Raw genomic sequence first — 27,583 nt, 5'->3', positions numbered from 1 at the left:
TGTCCAGTTTCGCGCCAGAGCAGGGCTAAGGGGTCCCCTGAACCGGTGTAGACTGGCTTATGCAGAATTGGGCACATCTGTGCCCAAGAAAGCATTTCCAGAGGCTGGGGGAGGGTACTCCTCCCCTGCCTTCACACCATTTTACAAAGGGAGAGGGTGTAACACCCTCTCTCAGAGGAAGTCCTTTGTTCTGCCATCCTGGGACAAGCCTGGCTTGACCCCAGGAGGGCAGAAACCTGTCTGAGGGGTTGGCAGCAGCAGCAGCTGCAGTGAAACCCCAGGAAAGGCAGTTTGGCAGTACCAGGGTCTGTGCTACAGACCACTGGGATCATGGGATTGTGCCAACTATGCCAGGATGGCATAGAGGGGGCAATTCCATGATCATAGACATGTTACATGGCCATATTCGGAGTTACCATTGTGAAGCTACATATAGGTAGATACCTATATGTAGTGCATGCATGTAATGATGTCCCCGCACTCACAAAGTCCGGGGAATTGGCCCTGAACAATGTGGGGGCACCTTGGCTAGTGCCAGGGTGCCCTCACACTAAGTAACTTTGCACCTAACCTTTACCAGGTAAAGGTTAGACATATAGGTGACTTATAAGTTACTTAAGTGCAGTGTAAAATGGCTGTGAAATAACGTGGACGTTATTTCACTCAGGCTGCAGTGGCAGGCCTGTGTAAGAATTGTCAGAGCTCCCTATGGGTGGCAAAAGAAATGCTGCAGCCCATAGGGATCTCCTGGAACCCCAATACCCTGGGTACCTCAGTACCATATACTAGGGAATTATAAGGGTGTTCCAGTAAGCCAATGTAAATTGGTAAAATTGCTCACTAGCCTGTTAGTGACAATTTGAAAGAAATGAGAGAGCATAACCACTGAGGTTCTGATTAGCAGAGCCTCAGTGAGACAGTTAGTCACTACACAGGTAACACATTCAGGCACACTTATGAGCACTGGGGCCCTGGAGAACAGGGTCCCAGTGACACATACAACTAAAACAACATATATACAGTGAAAAATGGGGATAACATGCCAGGCAAGATGGTACTTTCCTATACCATATTAAAAAAGATTTTAAAATTTTTACAAATTCTCTACTAACCACACACAGTTACACATCAACAAAACAACACTTTCAAGCTAAGCATCCTCTTTTCAACCGATCTACCTGAAAGTGCTCCCCAATAGATAAAGTTTTGCCATGCTGTAGCAATGGTCGCTAGCGCTATACAAATGCAAATAACAGAACATAACATAAAAATGATTTTGTGTTATTGAAGGAAATACATTGGGAGTATCAGTATTTATTTCATGATTATATAAAACACAATCTACAGCATTAAAAAAACACAACTTTATAAAATGCCTATAACCCTCTAAGCAAATATACTAGCAAAACAACCCCACAACTCGTAGCTAGCTGCTTGTTTGTAATCTCTCTCTGTTCAGTGCTCCTTCATAATTGTGTTCTTTGTTGTTGTGAATAAAAATAACCAGGGTCAATCGTGGATCTACCCGTGGCCATTTTTAGGTTGAGCGCGCTGCTTTTCCAACGTGTTGGTATGTATCTGGGCTTTCCAACAACACCCACATCACGCCCATCACGCCCACTCGTTGGTGGGCTTGCCCTTCAAAAATCCTTCGATGACATTTGTAAATGGCTTACGTTTGTCCCTTCTTGGGGAGGTTTTGTTACCGCCTTGGCTATCGATCCTGTTACAAGGCTAATTGCACTTTTGCCGATAAGTTTGACTGCAAGCAAACTTCTTTTTCCTTTTGTGTGTCTTTTCACACTGATGCTCATGGCGGCCGTGGCGCTGTGAATCGGCTCGCTTATGTGAAACTGTTTTACTTTTAGTTTTCAATTTATGTGGCAAGAAAGGTCCGGTTAGGACTTTACAATCTAATAGCTCTATCTCGACCAAATGCGAGACCCGTTGCATTGCAAATGCTTGTTTAAAGTTTCCTATCATGAAGTCATGTGTTACCTCCTGAGCCCAGGAGTGGCTGGTGCTATACAATGGTCTTGAGGTAGTGGAAAAGCTGGTGTAGGATTCCATTAATCTATTGAGCTAAACTGGGGCGATGTCTGTCTGTGAAGATTCGTATTGAATACACAAATAATATAAATTTATTTCATTTTGCATCAGCTTTTACAGAAGCCACTCAAGGAAAGATTTTTTGCAGGGAAATATTTTCAAACAGATTCAAATGATGCACAAACTTCAAACAGTGTAAAACAAATAAAGAAAGAATACATATTAGACCCATATGCTCTATTCCTCAGGTACTATGTGACATCAATGTTTTAATAAAATTATTTTCAAGCACTTTCTACAGTTAATTGTGGACAGATAAGAGAACATATCCAGTGGTCCACAACGTCAGACTTCAGATGTGCAACCTGCATATATTATATCCTACTATGCACCTATAACGATTCAAGAGGTAAACCTTTAGTTGTAAAGTTAACATAAATACATCTTACTTATGATGTCCAGCCCAGCCAGTCATTTTTTTAAAATGATTGTTCGTGTTGGAAAGGCACTTTTTTGTAGATGTTACCAAACTATTTTGCTACCACTGTGAAGAACAAATCGAAAGTCTTTCCTTGGTCATTTGCCATACCTTTATGATAAATAAGAGAGTACTATGAATTAACAGGAGCCTGCGATTACTTATACTAGGTATGAAGAAATTGTGCAAAACCTTTAATTTTTCAATCCGTCAATTCAAGTTAGAGTCTTAAGTCTACTGTTGCTAATAACCATTCCGGAGCCCATTTTTTTCTCTCGTGCCGCCCCAAACAAATTAGCTGAAATAAAAATAAATGTTCAGATAATTTTACTTTTAAACAACATTCATTTTTTATTATTTAATTACCACTATATGTTTGTTTGGAGAAAACCACTATGTCGCTTTTCGAGATATTTTCAAGTCATTTTCTCTCGTACGTGCATCCATTTTCATGTGTTTCTACTGACGTGGTCCAAGTACATTACTAATGTAACATTAGTAAACTCAGCACACTTTAAGGGATCGGTACAGTCTTCAGAAATACACCCTGGTAAATGTGCCACTTACAGAGAATTTAGCAGGGGGACTAAACCACACTGCTGCTTCAGCCCATTGTACGTTGGAATATGCTGGGTAAACTTGTTTTCAGAGCCATCATGACCCCTACCAACTTGTCATGCTTGAAGTTCAATTCATGTTTTAGCAGAACTGGGGACAGCCCTGAACTCTGTAATAAGCTCACAGACAAATTTTGTCCTCCCTGTGGTGTTGTGTGTTTAATAAAGATTTTGACTTTTACTTCAACTTGGAGTGATCATATGCTTACAATGAGGATGGGATTGTCCTTTGAAAATCCACCTGTTTTGTGGGACATTCTTTGTTCCTTCTTAGGTTGCATTATATCACTGACGAGGGCCCGTAATGTTGGGATCAGCCAATGTGACAACTGAAGACTTTGGGCCTCATTACGAGGCTGGCGCTGTTGTGGCAGTCTGGCTGTCACATTAAGACCCTGGTGGTCAGACCGCCAGAGTACCGCCATCTCCACCGGGATCAGTGATCCTGATGGGCTGACGGTGGCGGAGGTTGGAATCAGCCAGGGCAGCTCTGCATGCAGCGCCTCCCTGCTGATTACAACCTGGTTCTCCGCTAGCCTTTTCATTGCAGTTTTACTGGCATGAAAAGGCTGGTGGAGAACAGGTGCAGGTGGATGGGGGGGCACAGAGGGACCCCTGCACTGCCCATGCACTTGGCATGGGCAGTGTAGGGGTCCCCCTGCCTACCACCCTCGCAATGTTCACTATGCAGGCAACTGCATTGCCGCCGGCTCGATTACAAGCTGGAAAAAATGCTGCTGCCACTTTCACGCTAGGCTGACTGGTGGAAACCTTGGTTTCCCCCATTCATCCTAGCGGGAAAGTCTTAATGGTTCCGGTGGGGAGGTAGCCACTGTGGCGGCAACTGCCCCGTCAGAAGTTCAGCGGACGGGTCTTCCCGTCTGCCGAACTCCTAATCAGGTCCTTTGCAATTTCTACTGCCCTGAAGCCTTGCTTGAAGTCACTAACAGACATCCAGACTGCAAACTACTGATGACCTGGGATTTGAGGAATAGTGAACATTTTGAGTCTTGTAAGTGGAATGTTGCTCTTCTGTTAGCTTGGTGTGGATGAGACTGTAAGTATCTGGTGACTGTGGCTTCGGTGTCAATGGGCTGCTTAGAGAACTTCTGGCTCGGCATTGCCTGCACATTGTGCCAACCTAGCCATGCATGTGTGGCTCCTCAGGCCTGTGGAGCCAGTGGAGAACAGCCTTTACAACAAGGGCATGAAAACATGATGCCTTTACTACTCATTAATTACCATGCAATGCATTTACAATGCTTGCCTTTACATCGCATGCCGTTACATCGCAAGGAAAGTCTATATAAGGTAAGTATGTTGTTTGTTTTACATATATATCTATTTGTGTGTGTGTGTAGGGGTATTGGGTAGTGAGCATGTTTTTTAGGGTTTAAGGGTAAGTAAAAGTATTGGATGGTAAGGGTTTTTTAGGGTCAATCAATCAATCATAGTATTTGTACAGCGCACTACTCACCCGTGAGGGTCTCAAGGCACTTTTGAAGGGGGGGGAGCTGCTATTGCTCGAACAGCCACGTCTTGAGGAGTCTTCTGAAGGTCAGTAGGTCCTTGGCCTGTCGTAGATGGATGGGGAGGATGTTCCAGTTCTTGGCCACGCGGTAGGAGAAGGATCTGCCGCCGGATGTTATCCTGTGGATGCGAGGGATGGTTGCGAGGGCGTGATCGGTGGAGCGGAGATGACGGTTTGGGGTGCAGAAGGTGAGACGATTGTTGAGGTATGCTGGTCTGGCGTTGTGGAGTGCTTTGTGGGCGTGGTTTAGGAGTTTGAATGTGATCCTTTTGTTGATGGAAAGCCAGTGTAGGTTTCTCAGGTGGGCTGTGATGTGGCCGCGGCAGGGGATGTTGAGGATGATGCGTGCGGAGGCGTTCTGTATTCGTTGCAGTCTTTTCTGGAGAGCTGCTGTGGTTCCCGCGTACAGGGCGTTGTCATAGTCCAGTCTGCTGCTGACAAGGGCCTGGGTAACCGTCCTTCTGGTTTCGATGGGGATCCACCTGTAGATTTTGCGGAGCATGTGAAGGGTGTTGAAGCAGGAGGACAAAACGGCGTTGACTTACTGGGTCATGGAGAGCAATGAGTCAAGGATGAAACCTAGGCTGCAGGTGTGGTTGGTGGGCGTTGGTGCGGCTCCCAGTGAGAGCGGCCACCAGGAGGTGTCCCAAGCGGAGAGGGTGGGGCCAAAGATGAGGACCTCCGTCTTATCTGAGTTAAGTTTTAGTCGACTGTTCTTCATCCAGTTGGCTCAACGGTCGAGCTGTGCGGCGCAGGGAGCTTCTCCCAACCAAAAAGCAGGTCAGGAGTTGCTGAAGGGGTGGGTAAGGGCATTGGGTGCTAAGGGTCATTTTAGGGTTTAGGGGTGGCTAGGGTTATAGGGTGGTAGTGTTTAGGGGTAGGTAGGGCTGTTAAGTGGCAAGGGTGTTTTAGGCTTTAGGGGTGGGTAGGGGTAGTGGGTTGTAAGGGCTTTTTTAAGGTTTAGTGGTAGGTATGGGTATTGGATTGGAAGGGTGTTTTTAGGGTTCGGGGTACGTAAGGTTTATGGGTGGTAAGGGTGTTTTTAGGGTTTAGGGTTGGGGAAGGGTATAGGGTGGTAAGGGTGTTTTAGGTTATAGGGGCGGATAAGGGTATTGGAGTGTAGGGGTGTTTTAAGGATTTTGGGGTGAGTAAGTTAATTGAGTGCTACAGGTGTTTTTTAGGGTTTTGGGTTGGGTAGGGGTATTGGGTGGTAAGGGTGTTTTAGGCTTCAGGAAAGGGTAGAGGTATTGGGTGGCAAGGGCATTTTGCAAAGGGGTATAGGGTGGTGAGGGTTTTTTAAGATTTGGGAGTAGATAAGGGTACTGGGTAGTAAGGGTGTTTTTAAGGTTTAGGGGTGGGTAAGGGTATAGGGTGGTAAGGGTGGTAATAGGGTTTAGGGGTGGGTAGGAGAAAAGGGTGATAAAAGTGTTTTTAGGGTTAAGGGGTGTGTAGGGTTACTGGGCGGTAAAGGTGTTTTTAGGATTTAGGAATAGGTAAGGGTATAGGGTGGTAAGGGTGTTTTTAGGGTTTAGGGGCAGGTAGGGACATGTGATGGTAAAGGTTGTTAAAAATGGGGGGGTTTGAGGGGTTCCCCAATTAAAAAAGTAATATTTAGATAGATAGATAAATAAATAGATAGATAGAGGGATTTCACTTACCTTATATATACTTAATTTGCTTTGCAAAGGCATAAGTGGTAGAGGCATATGCTTGGCAAGGACGCGTTGTAAAGTCAATGCTTGGTAAAAGCACTGCATGGTAATGAATGCCTGGTAAAAGCATGTGTTGTAAGCGCATGCATTGTTAAGTCTTACAGCAGAGCCACTTGGTTTGTTCTGTGACGTTCTATCTTTGGAGTGGCAGCAAATTCTATGTCAGGACCGGAGGTGAGGATTATGATTATCTTTCTCCACTTTTTTGAACAGCAGCCAAGAACAAACAATAACTACAACTCCCATGAGAACTTGGGAAAATGGAGTACAGTCTCAACGAATAAAAACAGGTATTTAAACCAATCCGGAACAGGCAGTCCATAATGCAGTCCTTTCTTGATATCTCCTCTTCTTCTTTCTTCGCTGCTCGCAGCCGAATTAAGTCACCATTTTTCTTCGTCTGTCGTTATTGAAATTCTTATTGCCTTTTACAGTGTTGTTGCCGTAGTTATCAGATATATACTTATTTTACTCACTCGCAGGAGCGTTTTCCACCCATTTGTGAGTGTTTTCTTATTGTGCACTGTTTGGGAACTTCTCGACGACCGCCAGAGGGCACTCATTGGGAAGGTTTTCCTTGGCAACGGACGCGCTGAGGGAGACGCACATTTCACTTTACCGCAGCGCGAAGCAAGGTTTTTTTCCCCTCGGCGCGTTAGTTCGTTAGTTAGTTTCTGTTCCTGCCTGGAGAGGGACGCCCTTCCATTTAGGGTCTGTAATATTATTATTATTATTATTGGAAAAAGATTCGACGCCCCGTTGCTTCACTGGATTCTGTATCTATTGATTGAATTTAACCCTTTGGGTTTATTGTCTTTTTCATGGGACACACTCCCAGGCAAGCAATGAATATTGCTATTTTACCTCTCTAGATTATACTGTGCACTGGGGTGTAGTGTCCCTGGCTTTAGCCTTTCTCTTACTTTTAGTGTATAACACTCTTCAATTTATAATCCGATGCCCAGCTTTATATTATTCCTTTCATACTGCTCTGAATATTCTATTATTTTTATTTTTTCCCACATTTGATCCTCTTAAGTGAAATATGGATTTTAATGAGGAGGAGGAATTCTTTGATGCATCCATATATAGGGCCCTTTCTGAAGCAATTGGTCCTCTTGAGGACAGACAATCTCAGCAGATAGCGCACGAATGCGCCAAATTCACAACCTCTACTGTTACTTCTTCGGCCCCTCCTGCCTTTAATGTTTTCATAAACGTTTGAAAGTGTCATTTTATTATTTTTTTCAAAATAAGTTATTTAGCAATTTTTTAAAACTATAAAATAAATATTCTTTTTAAGCTAACTCTTTCACACTAAAAACAAATATATGTATGTGTTTAACATAAAAAGTCAAAATACTGTTTTTTCCTGTGTGGTGTTCTTTTATTTCCATGGCTCCATTATTTTGTATGGAAGCGAGTTGTGTACCTTCATTTGTGGTGCTTGAGTTAATCCAAGGATAGGTGGGAGTACATTTACTACTTTTTGTGTCCTTTTGGCCTCTAACAGCTTTAAATGCCTAGTTTGTGAATAGCAGTGATATTACTCTTTTGTGGGTGGGTGTTTGTATTAGGATGTCCCTTCCTAAATTCCTGACTACCCCCCTCTAATCGCCTTTTTCTCACATCCCATTCTGTCATACATATTCCTCATTTTCCAGCCAGTGTCCTTGTCCCGTCCACATTTACATCTAAATTGTAGGGTTATGTTTTCAGAGATGGAAGAGACCACTGCACAGAAAGATAGGAGAAGCAGAGATCTCTGCATGTAGATTTGTGAATAGCAATTTGTGGTATGTGAGTAGTATTGTATTAGCACTACCTTAAGTGCTATAAAATGTAGGTTGTGACCAGACCGTCATGTTTACACACATCCAACGTTCAAATGAATGATGACTGGTAAGTGAATGAGATGAGAGAGGTTCTCTGATCACATTGTGGAGAACTGGACACTGGCAATAGATGTCATTTGTCATGGAAGGTGCACACAAGAGGGCTACACTTGTGTTTCATGTATGGTTGGAATGTGCGTAGGTGAGCAGTGTTGCCTATGGAAGTAGTTGGTTGTCATGTATTCTGATCATGTCACAGGAAACTCAAAACCATGGTGGGGGGATGTCAGGAAAAAAGCATAATTACTGACTATCAGAGTTCCAGTCTTGTACACGTCTCCATTGTTCGGCTTGTTGACCAAGGAGACGGTCACCAGGAAGAGAAGCATCCCGAAGAATGTGCTGAAAAAGCGAATAATAAACTCGGACTGCCCGTTTATTCCGTTGGGCACAGCCATGAGAGGCTGTTTTTTAAAACAGGGCTGCTGCTGGCGCTTCTGCCAGCTTCTGCCCCCACCCCCAACCCCTCTCCACTCTGTACCAACGGGTGCTTTAGACGAGAGAGGAAAAACAGAGAGAAGAGGGAAATGAGAGAGGAGGACGGGAGTGGTCTGGTTTGAACATTTTTGCAGGGGCAGCTTTTGGTTCCCCGTCCAGCACCGCGTGAGGTTACAGTTCACCCACTGTACCATCGCTCACTGGAGTTACAGAGTAGTCCAAGGCACAGGCCACACAGTAAAGCTACAATTCCTTATAATCGCAGTAAAATAGGCTTGCTACCCAATCACAGCAAATATGCATTTCAAAACATATGTGAACGGTTCCAAGGTCTAAACTTTGTGGGCTGTCGCACAATGCATGTTCATTGTTGCTGACCAGTGCTCAAACATCCCCTTTTCTCATTGTTACCCCCTTTCAAATCCCACACATTCGCACTGCTCATAGTTCAGGCCTGCGAAAACAGAACAGTACTTTCTCCTCAGTTAATTATGGTTAACTTAAAGATTGCAGGTTTTGCATGAGTTATTTTGACACGCCTGACTTTCTGAATCGCATCTGTCATGTAAGTCACTCGTATAAATTACAACTTTTTCTGAGAGCACTGTCAATGAGGCCCAAATGTATGGACTTTGTCGCGAAGTGCAGCATGCTGTTACCTTGCAGCCCTGCCCTGCCCCACACAGAAAGAACAGGAATGTGCGCTATTTATCCAAATGATGCATTCCTATCCTTTCGCCCTGTGCTGGTGCCGTTTTGGCTGCCTTGCACCAACGCAGGCACCCATACAGGATTGTTTTTGTGCAGAAAGAGACACCTTCCTGCAAAAAACAATCCCAAGAGGCTTTTGCCTCCTTCTATGTGTGCTGCAGAGCACAGCACACATGGAAAGAGAAAAAAAGAGGAGAACTAAAGATAGCTCTCCTTGTTACGCCTCTCCAAGGGAGGTGTACCTTTCTGGTGCATTCCCAGGTGCCAAGTTCTTGTAAATATGGGAAAGCGTCAAAATCCATTTTGAGTGGGAACACCCAAGCAACACCCTTTGAAATGCCTCCCTGGCGCAGAGTAATTTTTGCTTTATCATGTTACTTGAGATTTATGAAGCCAAGTATGGCCATACCAGTTTACCTTGTGTGCAGTGGCGGCTGGTGTTCAAGGGCTAAGGGGCTGCGCCCCTAGCCTTTTCTGGCCTCTCCAGTGAAGCATATATTTAATTACATGATGAAAGTAAAACATTTTCTGCACAACATTTTCCGAGTGAAAGTTGTGCACTTTGAAAAGCCCCACTGCGCCTGCGTCAGTATGTGGCTGGAAGCTGCACAGTAGGGCTGACAGTGCTTGCCCACGCAAAGCCCTTACGTTTTCTCAGAACATAGTGACGTCCCTGGCTTATCTCCTCCTCCACCAGAAGCCCTGATAGTAAACAGCCTGGAGCGTTTTTTGTTCAGCCCGGGTTTCTGAAAACTTCATGTCACTCAATATTATTATCCACCCTTTCCTATTTACTCAAATGGTGCGGTGTGATCAGAAGGGTCTACATACCAGAGGTCACATTTTATTAAAAGAATGTGGCATTGTGCAAAGAAAATCCCCTTTTCCTGCATTACAAGCAGTCTGTGGCAGAGAAATTGAATAAATACAATAAATAACTCCATCCAGGGCTCTCTGGGAGACAGGAGTGTGACTTGAAGGCTTCAAGTCATAAATATGCCAAAGACAACCCTGCACACAAGTAAGTTGGAGCTCTATCTTTTTTACAGACAATAAGAAAAAAATCTGATCTCTCAGCTGTCCTCTCCCTTCACTGCCTCTGTAGGTGATTTTGTCTCTCAAAGGCAGTAATGGTTCCAGTAATTTATCATGGCTAGTTATTTTTTTATTTCTTCTGCAGACTAATGACGTGATATGTCATATTAAACATGTAATCTGCAGCTCAAATAAACGTGTACCTTTTATCACTGAAACTGCTGGATACTGGATGGGTGAGGCAATGTGTGTTTCTTTGAATGTGTTTGCAGGGCACAGAGTGACTGAGAAAATGTGGGTGTCTGTGTATAAGAGTTGTGTGAATGGCAGTGGATGACAATGTGGATGAGTAAATGGGTAGGTCACCTGAGTAGGTGAATGGAAATACGTGGGTAGTGAGGCTCTCTCACAAGGTGCAATTCCGTCTTGTATTTGTGCCCAACCACAGCTTTCAGTCACCAGCCACCACTGCTTGTGTGGCTTCATAAATCTCCCTTAATGTTTGTGTTGCTCTTGCAGCACGTTGCGTCGTGCAAGAGAAACACAAATTAGGCTGTAAATATGTGCTTTAGTACAGTGCTTAATTTGTAATAAAAACGTGCCAGTGCCCAAAGCCCTTCTCTTAAACATGCAGCTGCTGCAATTAACTGTGCGAACACAGAATACTGAGGCAGCGTAATCCTGAAGCCATCTCGGGGCTCTTCAATCCATATAAAGCCACTCCCTGCCCCCTCAGCTCACTCTTGCAACTTTCTGCTTTCTCCCATTGTGACGCTTTTTCGTTTTTCTCTTCCTCCATCTTTCCCATATGTGCCTTTTGCTTACAGTAAATGCTCGAGGCAGGAAAATAAGTGCCGGCCCTCAAAAATAAGTGCTCTGCACTGGAAACAATAAGCACAAATTAAGCACTGCACCAGAGGGAACAGAATTCAGGAGGAATCTGGCCCTCTAAGAATCAGCAATAGGACTAGAGAATCAAAGGATAAGAAACGAGCGACAGAAGATGATGTGTGCAGGACTTCCTCATGGAAACACCGGACAGAGTAGCGTGGGTACCACACTGCTGCTGGCCACATGTGATGATTTTTTGGGACATGGACATAAGCTGGAAACAAGCATTTGCAATGCACCGGATCTTGCATTTGCTCGAGTTAGAGCTTATTAGCGTTGTAGACTCCTAACCTGACTTTTCTAGCCACACAAATTTAAAATGAAAAGTAATACATTTTCACATAAGCGTGCCAATTCAAAGTGCCACGGCATCAGAGTGAAGCAGCACACAAAAGGAAAAAGAAGTTCGCTCGCAGTCAAACGTATCTGCAAAAGTGCAATTAGCCACGTAACATGGGCGATGTGTAATGCGGTAACTAAACCGCCCCAAGGAGGGACAAACCTAAAGCAGTTACCACCGAAAGCAAAGGATTGTTGAAGGCAAGCCATGACCAAGTGATAGTGATGGGCGTGCAGTGGGCGTGGTTAAAAGCCCAGATACATAACAACACGTCGGTAGCGCTGCTATGCTCGACCTAAAAAGACTTATTCAGGGTCGACCTATCACACTCATGGTCTTTGAGGCTATATATCAACAACAGAACTCTAACAAGGCAAAGAGAATTAGCCTGTCCACTTTTTAACTATAGACTGAACTAGCGACGCACAATTGGTGATGAGCACTCGTGGAGAGACCAGACCCAGATGGGAAACTCCATCCTGGGCCTTCATTGCCAGTCATCTGACCCCTCCCACTTAGACGTACCCAGCACTTCGTCCAACCTGTCCCTCCTTAATGTTTAATCCTCATCATGTTAGTCTAAGGCACGTGATACCCCAGCGGTGTTACATGTGCCTCCTTTAATGACAGGAGGCGACCCCGAGTGTCCTTGGACTCAACCTGAGGACTACACACTACGTGAGATTGTGGTATGAAGCATGTATGAGTCAGTTTGAAGTATGTGCACTCAAAGATTGATGTAACGTATACAGTTTATAACGAAATCAAATGAAAAAGATAAAGGAAAATAGTATATTTGTGTTTTGGACATGTTCATGAAATTTAAGTAGACATACAAGTTTAACAATCGGACCCTGACTGCGTGCTGATGGGGTTGGTATCCGACACACAAATTGTTATCTTACTTTAGCATGATTACTATGATGGTTAAATGAGTAGCAAACGGAATTTTGTGCTTACTTTGCAACCTTTTAGAAATACGGCAGCATTATGAGAATTGTCTATTTTGCATGATTTAATCGCTGCACAAAATCACTCTAAGCTTTAAGTCTCTGATAAGGGTGGTAAGAACAACTCAAATACCCAATCTTTGCATCATCTCGTGTTTGACACAGATGTTATGTCCGATTGAGAAAAGAGGGCAGGGCTTGATTAAACGCAAGTTGGTCTAAAAAATGTGCATTATTCAGTGCCTGGGTGGCTACAGCGTTATTCAGTATTGGCAAAATGACACCTACACTTTTGTCACAATATTCAACAGGAAATTAGATGTGTAGCTCAACTTCTGCTTGTTGATAGAGCGCTACGAAATCGACAGCACTGTCAACTATCACACAAGCATACACTTTACAAACATGCAGATACACTTAGATAAATGTAACACACCCTAACACGCACAATATCGCATCATAAAATTCCAACCTGAGTTGTAACTTGTATACAAAATAACACTATAGTCAGGCAGGCGACAGAAAATTTACCCACCCCCTCCAATCGAAAGAAAAATGAAAAGTCCTTCAGCAGACCAACCCATACAAATGAAAAATAAATATCTTCTTAGTTCAAACCTATTTCAATTCACACTACCTCATACAAACCATATTAAAAAAGATTTTACAATTTTTACAAATTCTCTACTAACCACACACAATTACACATCAACAAAACAACACTTTCAAGCTAAGCATCCTCTTTTCAACTGATCTACTCGAAAGTGCTCCCCGATAGATAAAGTTTTGCCATGCTGTAGCAATGGTCGCTAGCGCTATACAAATGCAAATAACAGAACATAACATAAAAATGATTTTGTGTTATTGAAGGAAATACATTGGGAGTATCAGTATTTATTTCATGATTATATAAAACACAATCTACAGCATTAAAAAAACACAACTTTATAAAATGCCTATAACCCTCTAAGCAAATATACTAAGAAAACAACCCCACAACTCGTAGCTGCTTGTTTGTAATCTCTCTCTGTTCAGTGCTCCTTCATAATTGTGTTCTTTGTTGTTGTGAATAAAAATAACCAGGGTCAATCGTGGATCTACCCGTGGCCATTTTTAGGTTGAGCGCGCTGCTTTTCCAACGTGTTGGTATGTATCTGGGCTTTCCAACAACGCCCACATCACGCCCATCACGCCCACTCGTTGGTGGGCTTGCCCTTCAAAAATCCTTCGATGACATTTGTAAATGGCTTACGTTTGTCCCTTCTTGGGGAGGTTTTGTTACCGCCTTGGCTATCGACCCTGTTACAAGGCTAATTGCACTTTTGCCGATAAGTTTGACTGCAAGCGAACATCTTTTTCCTTTTGTGTGTCTTTTCACACTGATGCTCATGGCGGCCGTGGCGCTGTGAATCGGCTCGCTTATGTGAAACTGTTTTACTTTTAGTTTTCAATTTATGTGGCAAGAAAGGTCCGGTTAGGGCTTAACAATCTAATAGCTCTATCTCGAGCAAATGCGAGACCCGTTGCATTGAAAATGCTTGTTTAAAGTTTTCTATCATGAAGTCATGTGAGCCCAGGAGTGGCTGGTGTTATACAATGGTCTTGAGGTAGTGGAAAAGCTGGCGTAGGATTCCATTAATCTATTGAGCTAAACTGGGACGATGTCTGTCTGTGCAGATTCGTATTGAATACACAAATAATATCAATTTATTTAATTTAGCATCAGCTTTTACAGAAGCCACTCAAGAAATTTTTTGGGGGCAGAGAAATATTTTCAAACAGATTCAAATGATGCACAAACTTCAAACAGTGTAAACCATTAAAGAAATAATACATATTAGACCCATATGCTCTATTCCTCAGGTACTATGTGACATCAATGTTTTAAGAAAATTATTTTCAAGCACTTTCTACAGTTAATTGTGGACAAATAAGAGAACATATCCAGTGGTCCACAACGTCAGACTTCAGATGTGCAACCTGCATATATTATATCCTACTATGCACCTATAACGATTCAAGAGGTAAACCTTTAGTTGTAAAGTTAACATAAATACATCTTACTTATGATGTCCAGCCCTGCCAGTCATTTTTTTTAAATGATTCTTCGTGTTGGAAATGCACTTTTTTGTAGATGTTACCAAACTATTTTGCTACCACCGTGAAGAACAAATCGAAAGTCTTTCCTTGGTCATTTGCCACACCTTATGATAAATAAGAGAGTTCTATGAATTAACAGGAGCCTGGGATTACTTATACTAAGTATGAAGAAATTGTGCAAAACCTTTAATTTTTCAATCTGTCAATTCAAGTTAGAGTCTTAAGTCTACTGTTGCTAATATAGCCTTAGAACCCGCCGTAGCGGGCTCTACCGGCTATTAAAGGCCCGCTCCCGAGTTAAATGCCCGAGCCGAAGGCGAGGGCATTTAACAAGGGAAAGGGCCTTTAATAGCCGGTAGAGCCCGCTACGGCGGGTTCTAAGGCTATTAGAACATTCTGCCACTCAGGGCAGAATGTTCTCTTAAAAAAAAACAAATTGCTCACGGAGCCCAAGGGGATTAGAATCCCCTCGGGCTCCCTGACCCTTTGTTCACAGCTGCGAACAAAGCCCATTGGAATGTTGGCGCTGCGGGTTTTACCAGCCAGTAAAAGCCCGCAGCACTCCATTGTTTTCAATGGAGCTGCCAACTTCCAATGTTCTAATAACCATTCCGGAGGCCATTTTTTTCTCTCGTGCCGCCGCAAACAAATTAGCTGAAATAAAAATAAATGTTCAGATAATTTTACTCTTATACAAGATTCATTTTTTATTATTTAATTCCCACTATATGTTTGTTTGGAGAAAACCACTATGTCGCTTTTCAAGATATTTTCAAGTAATTTTCTTTCGTACGTGCATCTATTTTCATGTGTTTCTACTGACGTTGTCCAAGTACATTACTAATGTAACATTAGTAAACTCAGCACAGAGCTTACTTTAAGGGATCGGTACAATCTCCAGAAATACACCCTGGTAAATGTGCAGAGAATTTAGCAAGGAGACTAAACCACACTGCTGCTTCAGCCCATTGTACGTTGGAATATGCTGGGTAAACTTGATTTCAGAGCCATCATGACCCCTACCAACTTGTCGGCTTGAAGTTCAATTCATGTTTTAGCAGAACTGGGGACAGCCCTGAACTCTGTAATAAGCTCACAGACACACTTTGTCCTCCCTGTGGTGTTGTGTGTTTAATAAAGTTTTTGATTTATACTTCAACTTGGAGTGATCATATGTTTACAATGAGGATGGGATTGTCCTTTGAAAATCCACCTGTTTTGTGGGACATTCTTTGGTCCTTCTTATGTTGCATTATATCACTGACGAGGGCCAGTAATGTTGGGATCAGCCAATGTGACAACTGAAGACTTTGGGCCTCATTACGAGGCTGGCGCTGTTGTTAAGACCCTGGTGGTCAGACCGCCAGAGTACCGCCATCTCCACCGGGATCAGTGATCCCGATGGGCTGATGGTGGCGGAGGTCGGAATTAGCCTGGGCAGCTCTGCATGCAGCGCCTCCCTGCTGATTACAACCTGGTTCTCCACCAGCCTTTTCATTGCAGTTTTACTGGCATGAAAAGGCTGGCGGAGAACAGGTGCAGGTGGATAGGGGGGGTGCAGGGGGGCCCCTGCACTGCCCATGCACTTGGCATGGGCAGTGTAGGGGTCCCCCTGCCTACCACCCTCGCAATGTTCACCATGCAGGCAACAGCATTGCCGCTGCCTCGATTACAAGCCGGAAAAAATGCTGCTGCCACATTCCCGCTAGGCTGACTGGGGGAAACCTTGGTTTCCCCCAGTCATCCTAGCAGGAAAGTCTTAATGGTTCTGGTGGGGAGGTAGCCACTGGGGCGGCAACTGCTCCGTCGGAAGTCCTAATCAGGTCCTTTGCAATTTCTACTGTCTTGAAGCCTTGCTTGAAGTCACTAACAGACATCCAGACTGCAAACTACTGATGACCTGGGATTTGAGGAATAGTGAACATTTTGAGTCTTGTAAGTGGAATGTTGCTCTTCTGTTAGCTTGGTGTGGATGAGACTGTGAAGTATCTGGTGACTGTGGCTTCGGTGTCAATGGGCTGCTTAGAGAACTTCTGGCTCGGCATTGCCTGCACATTGTGCCAACCTAGCCATGCATGTGTGGCTCCTCAGGCCTGTGGAGCCAGTGGAGAACAGCCTTTACAACAAGGGCATGAAAACATGATGCCTTTACTACTCATTAATTACCATGCAATGCATTTACAATGCTTGCCTTTACATCGCATGCCGTTACATCGCAAGGAAAGTCTATATAAGGTAAGTATGTTGTTTGTTTTACATATATATCTATTTGTGTGTGTGTGTAGGGGTATTGGGTAGTGAGCATGTTTTTTAGGGTTTAAGGGTAAGTAAAAGTATTGGATGGTAAGGGTTTTTTAGGGTCAATCAATCAATCATAGTATTTGTACAGCGCACTACTCACCCGTGAGGGTCTCAAGGCACTTTTGAAGGGGGGGGAGCTGCTATTGCTCGAACAGCCACGTCTTGAGGAGTCTCCTGAAGGTCAGTAGGTCCTTGGCCTGTCGTAGATGGATGGGGAGGATGTTCCAGTTCTTGGCCACGCGGTAGGAGAAAGATCTGCCGTCCGATGTTATCATGTGGATGCGAGGGATGGTGGCGACGGCGTGATCGGTGGAGCGGAGATGACGGTTTGGGGTGCAGAAGGAGAGACGATTGTTGAGGTATGCTGGTCTGGCGTTGTGGAGTGCTTTGTGGGCGTGGTTTAGGAGTTTGAATGTGATCCTTTTGTTGATGGGAAGCCATTGTAGGTTTCTCAGGTTGGCTGTGATGTGGCCGCGGCAGGGGATGTTGAGGATGAGGCGTGCGGAGGCGTTCTGTATTCGTTGCAGTCTTTTCTGGAGAGCTACCGTGGTTCCCACGTACAGGGCGTTGTCGTAGTCCAGTCTGCTGCTGACAAGGGCCTGGGTAACCGTCCTTCTGGTTTCGGTGGGGATCCACCTGTAGATTTTGCAGAGCATGTGAAGGGTGTTGAAGCAGGAGGTCAAAACGGCGTTGACTTACTGGGTCATGGAGAGCGATGAGTCAAGGATGAAATCTAGGCTGCGGGTGTGGCTGGTGGTCGTTGGTGCGGCTCCCAGTGAGAGTGGCCACCAGGAGGTGTCCCAAGCGGAGGGGGTGGGGCCAAAGATGAGGACCTCCGTCTTATCTGAGTTAAGTTTTAGTCGACTGTTGTTCATCCAGTTGGCTACAGCCTTCATTCCCGTGTGGAAGTTGTTTTTAGCCGTGGCAGGGTCCTTGGTGAGGGAGAGGATCAGCTGCGTGTCGTCGGCGTAAGAGATGATGTTGAGTTTGTGAGATCAGACGATTTTGGCGAGCGGTGCCATGTAGACGCTGAAAAGTGTTGGGCTGAGGGAGGAGCCCTGTGGTACACCACAGATAGTCCTGGTGGCTTCAGATAGGAATGGTGGGAGGCGGACTTTCTGTGTTCTGTCGGTGAGGAAGGAGGTGATCTAGTCCCGGGCCATGTTTCGGATCCCTGCGTTGTGGAGTCGTGTGCTCAGGGTATGGTGGCAGACGGTGTCAAAGGCGTCCGAGAGGTCCAGGAGGATGATGGCTGCTGTTTCGCCTTTGTCCAGGAGGGTCTAGATGTCGTCGGTTGCAGCGATGAGGGCGGTCTCGGTGCTGTGATTGCTGCGAAAGCTGGATTGAGATGGGTCCAGAGTGTTGTTTTCTTCCAGGTAGTGGGACAGTTGCCTGTTGACGATCTTCTCAAGTACCTTTGCTGGGAATGGAGCAGGGAGATGGGCCGGTAGTTTTTGAGGTCCTTGGGGTCCGCCTGGGGTTTCTTGAGTAAGGCTTTGATCTTGGCATGCATCCAGTTTTCTGGGAAGGTGGCGATCTCCAAGGAGCGATTGATGATCAAACTGAGTTAGGGGCAATGATGGAGCTTGATCTGTTGTAGATGTAGTGCAGGCAGGGGTCAGTTCCTTTACAATGTTGAAAAGCTCTTTGCTGTTGTGTGCGTTGTTATCGATGTGTTCCTTGAATGAGCTGGTGGTGCTTGTGGATGGTGTTCTTGAGGGCTGTGTGGGTGGCTGGAGTCTTTTCCTGGTGCCACTTTCTCCTGAGTTTTCGGCAGGCCTGTTTGGAGGTCCAGAGGTCAGTGGTGAACCAGGTGGCCTTACTGATGGTGTGGTTGTGAGCGGGTTTTTTGAACGGGCGAGAGTGTTGGGGCAGTCTTCGATCCATTGCCTGAGGGTTGCGGGCGGCTGAGACAGCGCCGGTGGGACTCGGGCGAGGGCAGAGATCAGCCGGTCGTTGGTGATCTTGTTCCAGCTGCAGCGGGGGGTCAGTTGCGGGAGGTAGTGGGCGGTGGGTTTATTAAAGGCGAAATGGACGCAGGAGTGGTCGCTTCAGTGGAGTTTGGTGGTGTGGCTGAAGGTGATGTGTCTGCTGGTGGAGAAGATGGGGTCGAGCGTGTGTCCGGAGGAATGGGTGGGAGATGTGATGAGTTGATTGAGTCCGAGGTTGGCAAGGTTGTCGAGCAGGGAGATCGAGTTGCTGTCATTGGTGTTTTTGAGGTGGAAGTTCAGGTCCCCGAGGAGAATGTAATCTATGAAAGCTAGGGCTTGAGCGCTGGTGATGTCGGCGATGGAGTCACTGAACTTACGTCAGGACCCGGGGGATCTGTAGATTAGGGTGCCCCTAAGGGTGGTCTTGGGGTTGATGTGGATTTGGAAGTGCATGTGCTTGGCGCTGCTGAGGGTGTCTTCGGTGTTGGTTGAGATTCTGAGGGAGTTCTTGTGGACAATGGCGATCCTTCCTCCTGGTCTGTTGGTGCGGTCTCTGCAGGTGATCTTGTAGCTGTCAGGGATGCCTATGGCGATGTCGGGGTCTGAGGATGGGTTCAGCCAGGTTCCTGTCAGGAATGCGACGTCTGGGGAGGAGGAAAGAAGAAGGTCCCAGAGAACGATCGTGTGCTTTTGGACGGAGCGGGTGTTGGGAAGGATGCACCTACGGTGGTTGCGTCTGGTTCTTGCGGGTGAGGTGGTGGCCTGGAGGGTAGAGAAGATGCACCTACGGCAGGAGAAGGGTCCGTGGGCAAGCCTTGGTGAGGCCTGGTAGCAGGAGGTAAAACGGCCGGTGTTGAGGGCGTGGAGGGCATTGGCATTGTCGCGGTGGCTGGTACTGGGGGGGGTCTCGGCAGCCAGGGGGACTAGCACTAGGCACAGTCCAGGCACAGATGGGCACAGACGGACTTGCCTCTGGCGTGCGGCAGCACAGCAGCCGCCATTAGGAGGGGGAGGTACGAGGGAGGAGCAGCTGAGAGGCGGGAGGGAAGCTCGAATGGGCACACGAGGGGGCCGGGACCGTGAGGGACGCAGCAGCAGGGGAAAACCACAGGGGAAGCCTAGCAGAGGAATTTGGCTCAAAATAGAGGAAAGGCACAGAAAAACGGCACAAAAAAACAGAGAGAAACAGAGAAAAACACAGAAAAACACAGAAAAAAGAGAAAAAGAAAGTGAAAGACACAAAGCACACAGACAGACAATACTTACGGCACCACTGGACCACCAGGGATGAAGCGCAGGTGGGACCTGCGGGTGGAGGAGGGCCTCGAACTCGCAGTAGCAGCTGCCAGGGTGGGGAGAGGGACGCGGGCATAACGGTGGAGCTGTGCGGCGCAGGGAGCTTCTCCTGACCAAAAAGCAGGTCAGGAGTTGCTGAAGGGGTGGGTAAGGACATTGGGTGCTAAGGGTCATTTTAGGGTTTAGGGGTGGGTAGGGGTATAGGGTGGTAGTGTTTAGGGGTAGGTAGGGCTGTTAAGTGGCAAGGGTGTTTTAGGCTTTAGGGGTGGGTAGGGGTAGTGGGTGGTAAGGGCTTTTTTAAGGTTTAGTGGTAGGTAAGGGTATTGGATTGGAAGGGTGTTTTTAGGGTTTGGGGTACGTAAGGTTTATGGGTGGTAAGGGTGTTTTTAGGGTTTAGGGTTGGGGAACGGTATAGGGTGGTAAGGGTGTTTTAGGTTATAGGGGCGGATAAGGGTATTGGAGTGTAAGGGTGTTTTAAGGGATTTAGGGGTGAGTAAGGACATTGGGTGCTACAGGTGTTTTAGGGTTTTGGGTTGGGTAGGGGTATTGGGTGGTAAGGGTGTTTTAGGCTTCAGGAAAGGGTAGATGTATTGGGTGGTAAGGGCATTTTGCAAAGGGGTATAGGGTGGTGTTTTTTTTTAGGATTTGGGAGTAGATAAGGGTACTGGGTAGTAACGGTGTTTTTAAGGTTTAGGGGTGGGTAAGGGTATAGGGTGGTAATAGGGTTTAGGGGTGGGTAGGAGAATAGGGTGATAAAAGTGTTTTTAGGGTTAAGGGGTGGGTAGGGTTACTGGGTGCTAAAGGTGTTTTTAGGATTTAGGAATAGGTAAGGGTATAGGGTGGTAAGGGTGTTTTTAGGGTTTACGGGCAGGTAGGGACAGTTGATGGTAAAGGTTGTTAAAAATGGGGGATTTGAGGGGTTCCCCAATAAAAAAAAAGTTATATTTAGATAGATAGATAAATAAATAGATAGATAGAGGGATTTCACTTACCTTATATATACTTAATTTGCTTTGCAAAGGCATAAGTGGTAGAGGCATCTGCTTGGCAAAGAAGCGTTGTAAGGTCAATGCTTGGTAAAAGCACTGCATGGTAATGAATGCCTGGTAAAAGCATGTGTTGTAAGCGCATCCGTTGTTAAGTCTTACAGCAGAGCCACTTGGTTTGTTCTGTGACGTTCTATCTTTGGAGTGGCAGCAAATTCTATGTCAGGACCGGAGGTGAGGATTATGCTTATCTTTCTCCACTTTATTGAACAGCAGCCAAGAACAAACAATAACTACAACTCCCATGAGAACTTGGGAAAATGGAGTACACAATAAGAAAACACTCGCAAAGGGATGAAAAACGCTCCAGCGAGTGAATAAAATAAGTATATATCTGATAACTACGGAAACAACACTGTAAAAGGCAATAAGAATTTCAATAATGACAGACGAAGAAAAATGGTGACTTAACTCGGCTGCGAGCAGCGAAGAAAGAAGAAGAGGAGATATCAAGGAAGGACTACATTATGGACTGCCTGTTCTGGATTGGTCTAAATACCTGTTTTTTATTCGTTGAGACTATACTCCATTAGGTTTGAGATATTGGGGGAGTATTCCACAGAAGGTTTTCAAACCTAATGCCCCCTCAAGTCTGCTAACACGTCATCACTCAGCTTGTTTTATTCCATTCCCCTTCGTCATTAGTGCTGTCCCACTTATCTGTGCAATGCCATTAGGCTGTGCAACTTCTTTACAACTGTCAGTACAGCCTACAGTATGTCTACAGTAGGATGTACTCAGAGGAAGGGCACATGCAGAAGATGGACTGGCTGGGCATGCAAAACAAAATGGGAGGAGACCATCGAAAATAATTATATTCAACACAAAACACACCTGAAAAAGCTCCAAAATTAACATTCCTAACAAATGCAGATGCCAGGTACAAACATTAAACGGCTTTGCTAAATGAGCAAAATCATGAAAGATGTAGGTAGTAAATGATCAAACATCATTCAGACAGCCATGGATAATGTTCGCTGTGTGCCAACATGCATGATGCTTTTATGCACAAAAGAAGGTACATTAGTGCTAAGTGAATCTATTGGCCTGTGTTTCCTTGCAGTTGTAAAATACAATTAAGATCAGAGAGTACACCAAAATTGAACCTTGCCATATATTAGCAAACAGCCAGTATTTAACATCGAATACTCCAATGACAACAGTGCGCACTTGGAAGCAGAGTCAAAATAACTTTCTCAACATCACGGGTCCTGCCAACTGCATTGAATTTGTGAGAGCGGTTTTGTTAAACCCACAACATCCACTTAACACCAATGCCCTAACATAACTTCTCTCTCTAAGCAAGGCATTCATCATTGTGCTTTCCAAACCGCAGAATCCTTCATGTTTTCTCTTTTTACTACTTAATTCTCTGAAGTAGTCTTTGGGTAACAAGAGCATCGTAGGGTCAACCCACATTGCACAACATACTGTGGCCCAGATTTATACTCTGTTTGTGCTGAATTAGCGTAATTGTTTTCATGCTAATTCAGAGCAAACATAACTCCATATTTATATTTTGACGCTAGACTAGTCTAATGTCACAATATTGGAGTTAATGTCATTTTTTGCTAGCGGGAAACTAACTTGCGTCAATGAGAAGCAAGGTAGGCGTTCCCGGGCAAAAAATGACTCTAAGGCCCTAGCGCCTTATTTATCCTCCAGTGCAAAAATGGTGCACGGGAGGGAGGCGGACCTAAATAATGGCACTAAGCTTCCTTAGTGCCATTATTTAACTCCTGGGTCAGGGCAGGCATTAGGGGTCCTGTGGGCCTATTTCCATGGTGGAACACCGTGGAATAAGCCCACAGGTGCCCTTCCCAGGCCACAGGGCCACCCCCACCCACACCTGAGGGACAGCGGAGGATGGGGGACCCCATCCCAGGTAAGTATAGGTAAGTAGAGGTAAGTATTTGGTAAATATTTTTAAAGTGCCATTGGGGGCCCATACATGGCACTTTGTGCAGTGGCCATGCCCAGGGTACCCTTGTCCCCTGTGCTGTCCATTGGGGTGGTGGGCATGACATCTGTCTTTTCTAAGACAGGAATCATGTTGTATGGTAGGTTTTGCATCAAAAAATGAGGCTAGGCTGGTTAGAGTCATTTCTTTTACTCTAACCAGCCTAACGTCATTTTTCTGTGCAAAACCCCCTTCCCCCATACCGCCACCCCCACCCGGCTAATGTAATTTTTCTTGACTTTAGCCCACCCTTAGCAAGCGGCTTGCGCCATTCCTTAAATATAGTGCCCGGCTGCTGCTGTGGAATGGCGCAAGCTGGTGCTACACTTTTTGACGAAAAACTGCGTTAGCGCAGTTTTGCGGGCCAAAGTATAAATATGGGCCTGTGTTCTTCCAAGTCTCCCTCGGCATACTGAAGCAGCCCAAGTGTAGCTTCAGAGCTATAGAAAGCAAAACATGATCTGGCATGCTGCACCTTACTTCTCTCCCATGAAAAGCACTTTGAAGCCCCATCAGCAACATACTGGCTACACCAGTGTCACGTCTTTCTCCACCTTTCCTCGTGTTTTTCTTTTCTCCTACTCCTTCTGCAGAGCTCTGAAGCTGCATCGGGGATACAGACAGTACATAAATAACGTATAGCATAATGCCAAGAATTAATCACACAACAGAAACTCCACCAAATTACAATCTACAGAGCACAATGTATACCCTATTAAACTGGGCAGATATACTCAAGGGCATGACACGATTCAGAAAGTTTCATTCAGCTATTTTTATTTTGAAGTTGCTGTATCCCAGTAGCAGCGCCCTTGTATCAAAGCTTGGCTGCCACAGGTATAGCTAGGAGGCACTGCTAGTCTGAGTCCTAATAGGGAATTCTTGGGCGGGAGAGTGGTGTTGCATGGGGAAGAGTGTGGTGGTGATGGCTTTAATTTGATGTGGTGAAAGACAGACACATTTGTACCTTCTGCTACATTTAGAAACATGCTGCACAGTGTGCTTAGGTTAGGGTGAGAGGCACTAAAGGAGCATAGAAGTAGCAAAAGTGCCTAATCCAGTTTTGCAAACTACTTGGCTTCTCTGTATGCTCAAGTGAAAGATAAACGTTGTTCAGTCAAACCCTTTACACACAAATAATTCCCCTGACAACAAATGCTTTAAGACAGTGTTTTCAAAGGGCAGGCTTTTTAAGGACCTGAATTGCTTTGATTGGAGAGAGAATGTATCTGCTCAGCGCTGGTGCAATACTTTTGAGTGGAGAGTACAGTGCCTAATTTGTGCTTGTTGTATTCGGTGCGGAGCACCGGCACTTATTTTTGAGGGCTGGCGCTTAGTTTTCTACCTCAAGCATTTATTGTGAGCAAAAGACACATTTGGCAAAGACGGAGAAAGAGAAAAACGAAAAAGCATCACAAAGGGAGACAGCAGAAAGCTGCAGGAGTGAGCTGAAGGGGCAGGGAGGGGCTGTAAATGGATTGAAGAGGCCCGAGATGGATTCAGGATTACTCTGCCTCAGCATTCCGTGTTCGAACATTTAATTACAGCAGTCGCATGTTTAAGAGGAGGACTTTGGGCACCAGCACGTTTTTATTTACAAAACACTAGAAGAGTAGTACCACTTCTTAATAGTAACAAGTACTCTGGGATAGTGAGTAGAAGCCTGTCAGCATATCCAATTAAAGTACAGCTTTAATAGAACCAGCGTATTTATTTTAGAAATTAGCACATCTAAAATATAAATGAGCTCAAGATTAAAGCCCTGGAGCAAGCAGTACTTTTTCTAATATTCACCCACCTCGAATGAGCCATGCAGACATATGTCACTAACTGCCTTCTTCCGAAGAGGTATCATGAGAAGGCAAAGGCTTATGCTGGCGATGGACAGCAGCACAGACACCATACCTGTGGTATGCTGCAGTCAGCCTGAGCCTTTGTCTGCAGCTTCAGATATGTTGCTAGTGTTTTGCCTCTGCCCTCCGGAGGCTGAGCGCACCCCTTTGACACCTTTCCTCTGAGGCAGGTCTTCAAGCAGGACCTGCCAGATATGAGCAAAGGAGTGGCAACTCTTCGCTCAGGCTTGGTCAAAGAGCTGCTGCCAAGCTTGAACCTCGAATCACCTCTAGGGAACCAGTCTCCCAACTCATTGGAGGATTGGACACACACTGGGCCTGGGCACCGGTGATTTTCTTCATTTTCTGTGCCTGCTTTCAGTGTAACCAGACAAGAGACAATAATAGTTTCGTGAGGCACCGCCTCACCTAGGAAAAACACGCACACAGGGCACATCCCAGCCCAAAAATCAGTCACCCGCCACGTCGTTTTATTCCCGCACAAATGGGGAAAATGTCGCCCATTTGTGCGGGAAGTAGCCCAATCTGGCAACACTGGAGCCACGCCTCGGAAGCACCGAGGCCACACCTCCTGTGCCTGAACGTCCGTGCGTCTGAACGTCACATGCTACGCAAAAAAAAAACACATATCATCATGTTGATACAAAGTTGATGAAGTTTAAAATTTCAGATTTATTTCTTTAAAATGTCGGTGTAAAGCAACAGTTAAAAACATTTTTGTGCACACTTGCAGATAAGGAAGGAAGCCTTGTGTCATTCTTTCTATATTTTGTTCAACTTGGATCACTTATGCTATTTATAGTCTTCATACGTCCAACATGTGCTGGTAGGTTTTTAACCAATAAAATCTTTGAGACATCCTTCTTCCCCATATAAATATCAATGAGTAGTTAAAGTCCAATAAATGGAATCGTTCTGTATAATGTATTTAGTAATACATCTTAGTGTAATATCTCATTTCTTTTTAGGCTACGGTTACCACCGTTGCATAATTTTTGTCTTTCTGAAAATCTTGCTCTTGCTACTTCTCTATTGACATCAGTGATGCCATAGTCTCTTTTCAAAAATGTAAATGTCATCTTTTTTTCTTTGTTTAAATATTTGTCTGTCTTTTTCTTCATTCCGCAAAAATTCCACTAATGTTATCTTCTTAATTTGGCTTTTAAGTGTCAGTAGAAGCATTTGATGCTGTTGAACTAGTTCACTTTACAAATAATTTAATTTGTAAAGTATTACCTTGCTTAAACAGTGAAATGTTTACATTTCAATAATCCCAAGGAGGTATGGCTACATTCTATTGTCAACTCTATTTTTCACTTATTGTTCCTGAGATAGTTACAATATGATTTGAATAATTCAAAGGTACCAATTCCCAATTGGTATGACAATCATCTGCACAATGACCAAAATTAAAGGTTTTATTTCTGTAATAAAATTGGGCTCCAAACATGTTTTCTCTAGTACAACCACTGGCCCATCAGTCATCTCTGCATAGTGAAAGGATCTGCTTTTATGGCGGTTCCTTTCATTATACTAACTGTTGGTTTTGATTGTTGTACACCAAAAGTTTATAAACATTTTGGTTTTAAGATACAAACTCCCAAAGAGGAAGCTTGTTTCTGAAAAACTAAAAGCTAATGCCCCCCACAACTTGGAGGCCATTATTTTTTTCCCTGTCTCTCACATCCAGGTTTTAACTGATGGTGAGGGTCAGGAAAATAAATTAGACCATCCACTCTTAATAGTGCGAGCAGTGTAATGTCCTTCCTTCAACAGTCCCATCTCTATCGGAGGTCTATTGCTTTTCATTAACTACACTATTAAGCCAAAAAAGGTCCATAAGCAGCCCTAAATGTAATACAGCCCAGCCATGGGGTAAGTCATACACCACACATGGCCAAGCTCACCAGCCACACACCCATAGAAAATCCTGGTGGCATGAACTTAAAATACCACTCCATAAGAAATTATATTGAATTACTTTTTTCATAAAAAAATAAACTTTTAATAAAAATGTAAAATTATTTTACAATAATAATAAATCTAACTTTTATTTAAATGTACTAAACATCATTTAAATATTAAAAGCGCTAGTAATAATATTCTTTTTATATTTAAAAAAATAGCAATTGTAAATTAAATCAATATATTTCAATTATTATATTATTTAATGAAAATGTAATTTGATTAGTCAATGTACAGTAACATTTTATTTTATTGGTTCCAGTTTGATATTACTTATATTAATTTTACTTTTTTTAAATTTTCATTAAAATTATCTTATATATTTTCTAAAGCATCAATAAAGTTAATGTTGTTCCCTATATTTAGCCATAGAGAAATCTCTGCAATGTGACTGAGATCTCCAGTGTGTGAAAAGTTACTAGTAGTAACTTTACACTTCTAAATTTAGTCTTAGATGTGCTCCTTGGCTTCAGAGGATGGAGAC

At 44.4% G+C, this 27,583-nt stretch overlaps 1 protein-coding gene across 6 annotated transcripts in view; it reads left to right on the top strand.

Annotated features, from left to right (window-relative positions):
• LOC138285848 (uncharacterized) overlaps positions 1-27,583 on the top strand; it is a 322,964-nt gene that overhangs the window by 130,982 nt on the left and 164,399 nt on the right. The window contains exon 1 of one of the 6 annotated variants that reach the window (XM_069226295.1): positions 6,604-6,677. The exons of 4 other annotated variants lie outside the window; for them this stretch is intronic. In XM_069226295.1, the coding sequence (XP_069082396.1) occupies positions 6,632-6,677 (46 nt within the window). In that variant the 5' untranslated portion in view covers positions 6,604-6,631. Of the gene's footprint in view, positions 1-6,603; positions 6,678-10,247; positions 10,453-27,583 lie in introns of those variants that run through there. One more of the 6 variants, XM_069226297.1, reaches the window with a different exon arrangement.

This window comes from Pleurodeles waltl, chromosome 3_1 (genome assembly GCF_031143425.1).
Source record: "Pleurodeles waltl isolate 20211129_DDA chromosome 3_1, aPleWal1.hap1.20221129, whole genome shotgun sequence".
In the NCBI taxonomy this organism is placed as follows: Eukaryota; Metazoa; Chordata; class Amphibia; order Caudata; family Salamandridae; genus Pleurodeles; species Pleurodeles waltl.
Note: the sequence above shows the minus strand (reverse complement) of the source record. Positions and strands in the feature narration are given on the sequence as shown.